This window comes from Chelmon rostratus, chromosome 15 (assembly GCF_017976325.1).
Source record: "Chelmon rostratus isolate fCheRos1 chromosome 15, fCheRos1.pri, whole genome shotgun sequence".
Lineage (NCBI taxonomy): Eukaryota > Metazoa > Chordata > Actinopteri > Chaetodontiformes > Chaetodontidae > Chelmon > Chelmon rostratus.
This window is the reverse complement of record NC_055672.1, coordinates 24,259,838-24,271,928: the sequence shown is the minus strand read 5'-3', so window position 1 is coordinate 24,271,928 and position 12,091 is coordinate 24,259,838. Positions and strand designations below refer to the sequence as shown.

Below are 12,091 nucleotides of genomic sequence, written 5' to 3'. Positions count from 1 at the left end.
CGTGCTTTTATTGAGTCTGTTTTAACTTTTTCATTTGTGTCATGGTTTGGAAACCCGCCCATAAAAGAAAATAACTCACTGAACCAGATCATTAAATGGTCTGGTCGGCTCATTGGGGAGTCACAGCTGTGCCTACAGTCGCTGTACCCGAAGCAGGTACAGCGACTGGCCAGCTCCATCTCCACTGATGACTCCCATCCCCTGGCAAGTGATCTGAACGGAGATTCATAGTCCCGAGAGGAACAGCTTTGTTCCTGCTGCTGTTTCTCTTGTAAATATGAGGTCTGTCCTATTTTAACGTGGTCTTAGCTTACTTACTTATTTATTTACTTATTTATTTATTATTGTTTTACTGTCCCTCGTATCATGCTCTTATGTTTTCTTAGCATGCTCTTAACAGGTCTTTATCTTGGCATTTTTAGTGATATCTAATGACTTTTATTTATTTTATTTATCTATTTTAGTCTTTTAACCATGATCAGTGAGCTGCTGGGAGTACCTGTCAATGTCTGCTGTTAATCTGTCTTCCGTATGTGTCCTGTGTTTTTAAATGTTGTGCATAATGTTTGAGATGCCCTCTACAGACTGCAAAACAAATCTACCTACGGGTATCAATAAAGTTACCTTGAACCTTGAGAACTAGAAGCCTTTTGCAGGAAGAATGGGTGAAAATCTCCCAAACAAGATTGGAAAGAATTGTAGCTGGCTACAAAAAGCCTTTGCAAACTTTGATTCTCGCTAAAGGTGTGTTACGAAGAGCTGACCGTGCAGAGTGCCTAAACTTTTGCTTCGGGCCTTTTTCCACTTTTATTTTATAGCTGTGACATATGGAAATAACAACCATATGCTGTTCGGAGATCAGGTCTTACTAAACTTGCTTAGCTATTCACAGTAACAGAAATGACCAGGGGCACCCAAAAACTAGCATGTCTCAGGTATAGTAAAGGTAACAACAAAGGAAGAAGAGTGTTTCAGATTTTCCAGAATAATCAAAAAAGCAAACATGAACTCTGTATCCTAAAGGTGACGTTCCTTTATATTGAACATATCATCAAACTGTTCACTGTGTATGTATTTCAGTAATCTCAGTACAGTATCTACTCCTGGAAATGTACCTATCGTTCTGTTTAGCCTCTTAAAAAGTCTCAGCTAGGGTTAATGAAAGATGAAATTGTGTTGTAATTCATTTGGAATGGTCCTGTGAAGTAAACTATCTTGTTATGAAAGTGGTGGTTGAATTAAATGGTCTTTCACAATATTTTTTCTTTATGACTTCTTGTTAGACACTTGTCTACAAAGGCTGTGGATTTTGTATTTGTTCCGTTTTTCGCTGCCATCACCCTTGGTCTTTATTAACATCACGTCACTTAAGTAAAATGGTTTGTCTGTTTTGTTGAACATGCAGCAAAACAAACACATCAAATCTGAATTTGCATTCAACCACCTCTCCTCCTCCTGTCTTATTCTCTCCATCAGATTTCACTCTTTTCTCTTTCAAATGCACTCATTCCCTCCTCCTCCCCCTATTCTCCTCCTCCTCTGTTCTCCTGTATCCATGGTGACCGTCAGCTGAGAAATGGCAACCGTAGCCCTTCATTAGGTATCAACACAGGCTCCGACAGCCCAGATAATAGCCAATAAGGAGGTGTGTGTGTGCTGTGTGTGTGTGTGTGTGTGTGTGTGTGTGTGTGTGTGTGTGTGAGGGTGGGTGGGTGTGTGTGAGTGTGTGCGGGTGTGTGTTTGGGATGGGGATGGGGGTTTGGGGATATGGCATTATGTTGGACAGTAAATGAACAGCCCCCAGGGACAAAGCCAACCTTGCTGTCATGCTTCAGAGAATTATAGCTGTGTGTGGATGTGTGTGTGTGTGTGTGTGTGTGTGTGTGTGTGTCTGTGAGACTGGATGGGGTCATCCTTCACTTCTGCATATGTGGGAAGATGTGCACATGTGAATGTGCAGACATGGACACATGGATGCCTTGTGTGCATATGCATGCACTCACACACCCTCTTATTCCCTCTCGTTCTCTCTCTCTCTGACACACACACACACACACACACACAGAGGAGGGACTGACATCGGCTAAGACCTCTGTAAAGGTTTACACTCCACTCATTTGATTCACAAGTCAAAGATTTATTTTGAACATATGCACAGTTCAGTACAGCATTCAGTGATCTTAGTAGTTGATCTCTATAGACTGTCCAAGTTTAATGGAATGGATGAAATGGAAATAGGCAAAAGAAAATAAGAAAGAGCAAAAGGAAGTGTAATACAGGAAGAAAAAGAACATTGGTAATTAAAAAGAGGATATGGGACACTGGATATGAAATATGGAGCAATATTTAGATGACCATTGGTAACTATAAACAAGAGTAATTTAATGCTCAATAAATATCCTTAGATATAGTGTGACAGTGGTAGTTTTTATTCAATGCCAGCACTTAATGCGTGTCTGTACTCAAGGTGTGGTATGATATGATGTAGATGTTGTTGGTTCCTGAAGGGGGCAGAAATGTGCAGCTATGTGAAGTACAATTGGTGGTCTCGTTCTGTGGGAGAGCTGCGGGGTTAGATTTCTGCTCACCCCTCCAAATACCTCTCTCCATAAATGGTCTGCACAGTATTCTGTGAATTGCTATTGGTATTTTAACAGGCACCAACACAACAATGGAATTTTTGTACCTTGAGCTGAATAATTATTGTGCACAATGCGTGCCGAAATGCTCTATGTGTTGCCGTTCAGGCTGGTGGTTTAGAGTAATGGAGCCTTTTTATTTCACTTCAATTTCTGTGACATTATGATTTTGATGATGACACAACCGTTGGGTCACAACGTGTCACCTCTCCAAACTCCTGAACCTGTGTGACAACTGTTAAAACAAGGTTCAGATAGAAATGAATTATATGTGAAAAACGTCTTGCTAAGCTGGCTTGCTTTTGGTGGTTATTGTAGTTCGGTCAGTAGAGACCTACAGTATAGTAACGCTATAATCCTATTCATATTTATCTGAACAACCCAAATACAACATCTCTCTGGCTCTCTCTGTGTCATTCACCTGATGTAAGTTGTATACAGGAGGAAAACCGGTTCATTTACTGAGGGAAAAGCTGTCAACCACTGGGCTGCATTGTTGGGATGGAAACATAAAGCAGTGGTGAATATGCTGGGAAAGAGAAAAGAAAAAAGGAGCAGCAGATTGAAGAAAACGTTATCTTGGGTGGTGTTGAATATGAATGTGATTGCTGGATTCTCCCTTTCTCTCAGCATGTGTGTGTGTGTGTGTGTGTGCATGCAATTCACTCTAATTATGTTATCAGGGTTATTTCAGCTTGGGTTGGAGACTTAAAATTTATACCAGACAGCCTCCATTAGACACTGCAGGTGTGGGGGTTAAAGGAAGTGAGAATTTAGGGGGATGCTGCATTATGGAAATTGGAGTATTCAGTGTTTTTGGAACTTGACTCATCCCACGGCCTAAAAGTTGAGATCTTGGCCTGTGCTGCTTCAGTTGTGATCAATGCTTTTTCTTTCATTTGTCTCTTGAAAGTCTCACAGCTTTGTGCAAGTTTAATGTGAAACCACTGGAATACCCTGTTAAAGTGATAGCAGGTAGTGAAGTAGCAGTTAGAGCATCTTTAAGGGCTAAAATGGTCACTGTACCAGTTCTTGGGCCATTCCTTCTACAGCTGTGTGCACACTGTCTGAAATCATTGATGTGTACATACTCACGGACATATGTACATTGATATATACACACATATACACACATATATATATATATAAAATGGGTTAACGTTAACATGGCAAAAAAATGGCAAACATTTCTTTTATTCTTAGTGGAAAAAATACAGTAATTGAAGTCTCTGCATTAAAAATGTGTTTTTGCTAACATTTCTCACTAGAAATTTATGTACATTTTCATAATCTTCGTTCAGTGGATTTTTGATTGTTACTTAGTACAAAAGATTTTTCAGGTCTATATTATTTGTGATATGTTATGTTTCTGTTTGATGATGTTCTTTAAAAAAACTGAAGACTTTAAAGTGTCATATTTGCTTCAAAGCCCGGCACCTCCTGGAATGTCCCAGTGACGATGTTCTCGCAGGCACATTGCTGTCCATGTTACGGTTTTCTTTTCATGAATAAGTAATAATAATAATAAAAAAATAAATACATAATGAAGAAAATATTGCATTTTCCACTGAGAATGACAGAAATCCCCGTCATATTTTCCTCATTTTCACAGACAGTCGTGGATCCAGGATAATAGAAAAGAATAGGCAGAAAAGTATGTAAATAGCTCACTATTTTAACTAGAAGTTTAATTAAGTACTTTTCAAATTAAATAACACAATTACATGAACTAAAATTCAAACAGGCTTGTTACTCGATACTTTTGTCTTACGTGAAAATAGTGGACAACTGCAGAGGATAGCTGGCAAACGCAGCTGATTTTCAGGTCAATGATCTAACGTCACCCCACTTTGAGGTGGCGCGACAGTTCAGGCAATGTGAGCTTGCATTTCATTATAGTGACGGTAAAGTTTCTAATATAGCTCAAAGCTCAGTTAAAACATATATCCAGCATGGTTTGGGTTTTCTTCTGCCAAATGCTACTGTCTGACCGAGGGTGCATCCCATTTCTCTTAAATTGCATCCACGTTTCCCTCACTTGCGTCTTTTCCTTGCGTCCTAGTCCCTCCCACTGCAAGGAAACCACGCAAGGAGAGAAGAAACGAGGAAACATGTCTTAAAGGATAACTTTCGTTTTTTACAACCTGGACTTTATTTGTAGCATTAAATACGCCCATTTACTCACCCAGACAACTCTGGTGGCATTTGGAGTCGTTTTGAAGAAATTAGCCTTAGAGCAGCGGCGCGTATATCCGTATAATGCGAGTACTCGGGGCATCCATGCACAGCCTCTATATAACGCATAATCTGCGGCGAAACGCGTTCATATTCCAATATTTAGTTATGATATGCTGGTGCTATTCCCCTCTGAGCCGGCGGTCGGCTAGTTTAGCTGTAGTTTGGCACAGCTATGGTTCGTTATTGAGTATTCGTAGCCGACCGCCGCAGAGTCAGCAGTGTTGTGGCTGGCTGCTCGCAGCGCGCGCCGTTCGGTAATGACATCATCCACGTCAGAGGTAGTTGTCTAGAGACGCCGGATGTTGATAACATGCCACCACGGGCTCAGAGGGGAATAGCACCAGCATATCATAACAAAATATTGGAATATGAACGAGTTTCGCTGCAGATTATGCGTTATATAGAGGTAGACTTCCAGTAGACTTCCGGGAAGGATGCACTCATGTATCAGATTACATAGACTTTGTCTATCTATGTATCCTCGCTCATGGCTCCTCCGAGATCCCTCCTCGCTCCTCAATCAAAAATAAGAGCTTTGGGACGGCCGGCAAGATGGTGGACCAGACGTACTTCTGGTTCGAGCGAGGATTGAGAATCGAAACCGCAATTAAGAGAATTGAGATGCACCCCAAGACAATACAAGATAGCTTACATGTAGGAATGCGAGCCATTGCTGCCCTCTGGTGGTTGGGGGTATTAATAACTCCAGTCCCTACAGTGATAATGGCTACAATGTAGCTATATGTGCATCAGACAGATGATTGAAGGAGACATTTTAAAGAAGAAAGCAAGTTACTTTACCTAGTAAGTAATTACTTTAAGTAATTGGTAAAGTAAGTCAATTACTGTTCTAACTAATTACAAATTTCCAATGACTTGCACTACGCTGCTAAAAACAACACAATTTGTATGTTAATGAAATTAAATGAATATAATTGAATTGTTTGAAGTAATTTGATACATAAATAAGTAGTATGGACAAAAGACCAGCTAATAATGTGGAGAGAAATCCAAGACAGACAGACAGAAGAGCTGGACCGATCCCACACATCAATACAACGAACTGAGGAACATCCATGTAAAGACAAAACTACAGCTTTAGTCTGCAAAAGCAGCTTTGCATTGCATGATGTTGATGTAGATCAATATGGTAATCTAGCCATTCTGTACACAGACACACACACACACACACACACACACACACACACACACACACACACACAGAGAGAGAGAGGCATGGACACACACCAAAGAAGTTATTACGCGCCCCAGTGAGTGCATTATGATCTCACACCTACATGATGGCCGCTGGTGCTCAGATGGCAACAAAGAAAAGAAGCTATGAAGCAGGAGATGTAGAAGATAACTACAGGCGCTAATGTGCATAATATGCATGCATGCACGCACACATGCACACACGCACACACACACACAGACACACACGCATGCACACTCGTACACACACACACGCACACACACACACAGGGATTATAAAATGAAAGTCTGAGAATATGGAATAAAACCTGAGAGTATGAATTTATCTTATTAACTAGAATTTTCCAGTGTGCCATAGGTGAGGTGTCCACTATGACATGTTATGACAGTTCTAATTATTTTATAATACTTCAGTATTTTAATAGAATTTCATTATGCTTCACTGAACTTGTGTTTTGTGTGATGTCATCAACATCATCACCGGTCAATGGGTATCTTTACATAATCACTGTTCCTTTTAATGCCTTACATCACAGCCACGTCTCTACTGAGCTGCAGGTATTATGAGCATTCATTTTCTGCTTGTCCTGATCATATTTTACGAGTCACTTTATATTTCAATTCTAATTTTGAATCTCAGTGTGCATCATTTAATAATGTTTGCATGGAACATAAGTAACCTGATCTCTCATATGTGATTCTCACACAGCAGTGTGAATAAATGAATGGCAAGAGCACGAACCCTTTCCATATTGGGCATCCCCATACTGCCGCTCTTTGGATAAACTCTACACTTGAAATATGTATACAACATAGATATATGTTTTCCTGACAGGACCCTCTAAGGGTCCTGCAGATCATGACTGTCAAGCACACAGGCAGAAGTAACATGACATTGTTAAAGCACAGTAAAAACCTTTTTGGGAGGTCAGGGTGGATGTTTGGACACACAGGTCCATCCTTCTTCTGTACTCTCACTCCCAAATGCTTTCTTTTAGTTATGACAATGCTCATTCCAATGACATTCATTTCAATTCAGGTTTATTTATATAGCGCAAAATCACAACACATTTTCTCAGGCCACTTTCCATATAGAACAGATCTCGACCATACTCTATAATGTACATACAACAATCCCCCCATGAGCAGGCACTGAGTGACAGTGGTGAGGAAAAACCCCCTTTTAACCGGCAGAAACCTTTCACAGAACCAGACTGAGTGGACAGCCATCTGCCTCCACTGGTAGCTGGTATTTCCTAGTCTTAATGAACAACTTGACCATAGCAGTGGCAGATCACAAAACAGTCATACAAATCAAGTAGGTGTCTTGTTTAGTTTAGCATAGTCATTAATATGTAAGCCTCAATAGTAACAAGGCTCTTATAACTGCAACGTTTTTACAATGTTATTTATACCAGAATCAGAATCATGAACATGGTAGTATACAGTAGCTGCTAGTGGGGCTCTAGACTTTTAGTCTGGAAAGGTTTTTTTGTCCTTGTGAAAACTGAAAGCATATTTTTTACATTTTAGGCAGGTTACAGCTAAAACAATGTGCAATTTAGTATGATCATCTGTGGTAAACACCATGCATCACAGTTGTAAATCAACATAATGGGGAGAGAGGGATGTGAGAGAACTGAAAATAAAGGGGGAGTACAAAAAAAAAAAGAGTTAATCCTCAGCTCCCACTGTGCTGAAAAGACTGATCTAAAGGAAGGCTGTCTGATGGAGGATGGCTGAAGGAGACAGAAGCACAAGAAAAGTGGCTGAAGGGAGGGCATAAGTAAGATATGGTGGTGGTGGTAGTGTTTGGGGGTGGGGGGTGGCTAGGAAAGATAACCATCAGTAATTGCAGTGAGCTGCTGGATTTCCATTTCTGTGGCGGCTTGACCAATGGTGCGTTAAGATGTCTGCAGCAAACAGCTGTGTGGAACAGAGGGTGGACGGAGCCACTGAGGAATTAGCTCTGTGGAAGAAAAGGAAGAGGTGCTGCCATTTTGATGGTGTCAGGAGAGTGGAGGCTGAGTTTTTCAGACAATGGCTTCTCCACACACACACACACACACGCACACACATAAAGACTGATAAACTGAGTTTGTGATCAGTGTCCATCAGTGATCAGTGGATGTCAGTGGTTCAGGGGTCTCTGTGAGGGGCTCTGTCCTGCTCCACAGCCTCTTCAGCAAAAGTACCAACACTGACACCATCATTTCATCCACTAGAGATGATCTCAACTGGAAAATGTATAAAAATGACAAGCTAAGGGTTATGATTCACAACCTGGATGAGAACGGAGTCAAATAGACTGCCAGTTTTCTCCTTCGCTCAGACAACAACGTGGACCTTTACTACACCTCAATGACTTATGGCTGCCATTAGTCTGTGATTCTGATTCTTAGCAGCTCTGGAAACACTGTGATATTTAAAGTATGTTTATGGAATAAGGACAACATACGGTGTATTCAGCCTACATGCGCTCAACTGAGCTGATGCCAGATTCACACTATTTTGGACTGGACCCTCAGACTCCCTGATGTGATCTTCACCTTCCTCTCATTCAAGAGATGAAACATATTTATAGCTTTTGACTTGTTAAACCTTTGATGAAATCCCACCGATTGGAAAAATACTCCTGATCGCCCCTCCCTCTAAAGATACTGTGGATTTAATGAGTTGTATTGATGTTTGATCAGAAGTTTGTTTTTGTGAGTTGAACCATGTTCTCCTTGAATTAAATTTTCATTTTTTTTTTAATGGAACGAATGAATGAGACAGTGGTCTTTCCTGTTTCCTGAACTAATGGAACAATGAACAGTATTGTGGTTGTGCTACTTTTATGTTGCTCTTGGTTTTTTCATGCTGATTGGAATCATATTTAGTTGTCATATTTCTTGTATACATCTGTCAGTGATTTAGCGTGATGAAGACATGATTCTTCTTTAAAATCTGACAAAACAAATAAACTCTACAGTTAGTAGTAGCTTTGTTCACATTACATCTAGAGCAAAAATAAAACCCGTTCCCTCTTTTGGCAGTCTGCAAACTATTTTACATCATTTTATTTATTTTATCTCTTCATGTCTTGTTTCACTCTCTTAACGTGGAAGTCAGTCAAGCGTCTCTGTCTGGCCGTCTGACCTGCAGCTACTTTAGAATGCAGCAACAAGGCGCCTCGCTGGAGCCAAGAAGGGAAGCAGTGTTTCCACTGTACTGACCTCATTTCACTGGTTACCAGTGAAATATAGAATTTATTTTTATATTTTGTTGGATTTGTTGTTTGGATTTTTTTTTTTTGGTTTCAAAGCACTGCAGGGACTGGTGCACACTTACATATCTGAACTTAACAATCTGTGTTTCATGTCCAGACTACTCAAATCTTCTGACCAGCACTCCTCACCTTGAGAGAAAGAAAGAAAGAAAGAAAGAAAGAAAGAAAGAAAGAAAGAAAGACAGAAAGTTTAGAAAAACTGGATCTAAGATTCTTCATTTTTTTTCTCAAATTGGTGACTGTCCTACAGTGAGCAGGACTGAATCCATTGCATCATTATAAATCATGATGTCACTCAGTTGTGTATGAGCCAATGACTTATTTATTGCAGATATTCATATTCAGGCTACAGCCATTACCCTGGTGTCACTGAGGCCTGTCGTAGCGTTAATCATTTATACAAAATGCTGTGTATTATTCTTTTATCATATCCATATACTTAACAGTCACTTGAAGTTGTTGGACTTGAAACAGACTCTGAGTTTCAGACACATCTGAGTTCGACTCCACGCTAATATCTGAGGTGATGCGTATTTCTAAAGTGAGTATTTTAAAAAGCATGAAACAAGAGATCTGGAAACAGTTGCCAACTGTAAAGAAGTCTGCCAAGAAAATGCCCCGTGCTAGTTAGTAGCACTGACACGGCACCGACCATTGTGACTGTTGGGGAATGTTCTTGAAAAGGATGAACAAAACTAAAATATAAAAAAAACAAAAGTTTTAAGTGGAGAATCAACCACATTATAATTTATAACATGTGTTGATGGAAAGTTGGAGAAAAGGCTACAGATTCAGGTCTTTCCCACCCTTGAGCATACAGCATCCCCCTACCCTCCAAATATAAGGGAGATTTACTGAGGCCGTAACTTTTCGATATGCCACCCCTGTCTGACATTTTTATGGATGACCCCTTGCAGGACTCTTCCAAGCTCATCCATCAAATGCAAGCTCCAAATGGAATGGCTTACGTACGCCATTGAAGCCATTATGGGCTCCTCACTCACTCATCCTCATTTCAGTCAGAAAGACGTTTTATTAATTTTCAGATCATTACCATTCCATATTTCAACAAAATGGATAAGACCTCCTCTTTTCTTTCTGTAGATCACCACTTATCAGAAAAATAGAAGTATTCTGTTTGCATATTATTTTTGGATTTATTTGTTTATAGACCATAACAAGAACATTTAAAGACTGCTAATATTCGGTTTTCTCATAAAATGTTGCCTTTCCATAGCTTTTCTTTTCTACTTGCAGGTGTATCTGCTTTCTGAAGCAGGGCTGTGTTCTTTTTACGTAGATGTACAAATTTACACAGATGGTCTGAAGAAAGGGATGCTATTTCACCTTCGGGGAGCCATCTTGGAGACAAGATGCAGTGTGACTTTGCTCGCCTAAAAGGCAGATGAGAGGAAATGTTTTGATTTCTCTGCAGCCACAATATACACTCACCGGCCACTTTATTAGGTACACCTTGCTAGTACCGAGTTGGACCCCCTTTTGTCTTCAGAACTGCCTTAAAGGATAACTTTCGTTTTTTACAACCTGGACTTTATTTTAGCATTAATTACGACCATTTAGACACCCAGACAACTTTGGTGGCATTTGGAGTCGTTTTGAAGAAATTAGCCCCAGAGGAGCGGCGCGTATATCCGTATAATGCGAGTTATCGGGGCACCCGTGCGTAGCCTCTATAAACGCATAATCTGCGGCGAAACTCGTTTATATTCCAATATTTTGTTATGATATGCTGGTGCTATTCCCCTCTGAGCCCGTGGTGGCATGTTATCAACATCCAGCGTCTCTAGACAACTACTTCTGACGTGGATGACGTCATTTTCGAGCGCCGCGCGCTGCGAGCAGCCAGCAGCCAGCCACAACAACTCTGCTAACTCTGCGGCGGTCGGCTAGTTTAGCTGTAGATCGCGACTGTTATTTTTCACAAAATGGATGAATATTTTTCCAACTCTGAGGTGGTGGACGATGACTTTGTTTACGATGGACGTCCTCACCGTTTTGAGCCAGAGTACACGGACGAGGAGCTCGTTGAAAGGAGGACGCGGAGGCAGAGAGAGGAACAGCTGGCCAAACAACAACAAACGGCTGCGTGTCCACCAGTAGAAGGTAACTGGTGGTGTTCTTGTGGACAATGTTCATCGATGACAACAGAGGAGGATGTGTTCATCTATGACAGCAGGGATGGACATGGTCAGCAACAACACTCAGGTAGACTGTGGCATTGAAACAATGCTGAATTGGTACAAAGGTGCCCAAAGTGTGTCAAGAAAATATCCCCCACAACATTACACCACCACCAGCAGCCTGAACCGTTGATACAAGGCAGGATGGATCCACGCTTTCATGTTGTTGATGCCAAATTCTGACCCTATCATCTGACTGTCGCAGCAGAAATCGAGACTCATCAGACCAGGCAACGTTTTTCCAATCTTCTATTGTCCAATTTTGGTGAGCCTGTGCAAATTGTAGCCTCAGTTTCCTGTTCTTAGCTGACAGGAGTGGCACACGGTGTGGTCTTCTGCTGCTGGAGCCCACTTGCCTCAAGGTTCGACCTGTTGTGCGTTCAGAGATGCTCATCTGCATACCTCGGTTGTAACGAGTGGTTGCTTGAGTTACTGTTGCCTTTCTATCAGCTCGAACCAGTCTGGCCATTCTCCTCTGACTTCTGGCATCAACAAGGCATTTTTACCCACAGAACTCCTCTTCTCTT

At 40.9% G+C, this 12,091-nt stretch overlaps 1 protein-coding gene across 11 annotated transcripts in view; it reads left to right on the top strand.

Annotated features, from left to right (window-relative positions):
* Positions 1-12,091, top strand: part of nrxn3a (neurexin 3a) — a 207,503-nt gene that overhangs the window by 71,693 nt on the left and 123,719 nt on the right. The window contains exon 3 of one of the 11 annotated variants that reach the window (XM_041954638.1): positions 4,268-4,293. The exons of the other annotated variants lie outside the window; for them this stretch is intronic. Coding sequence (XP_041810572.1) covers positions 4,268-4,293 — 26 coding nt within the window. The remainder of the gene's footprint in view (positions 1-4,267; positions 4,294-12,091) is intronic. 11 annotated transcript variants of the gene reach the window in all.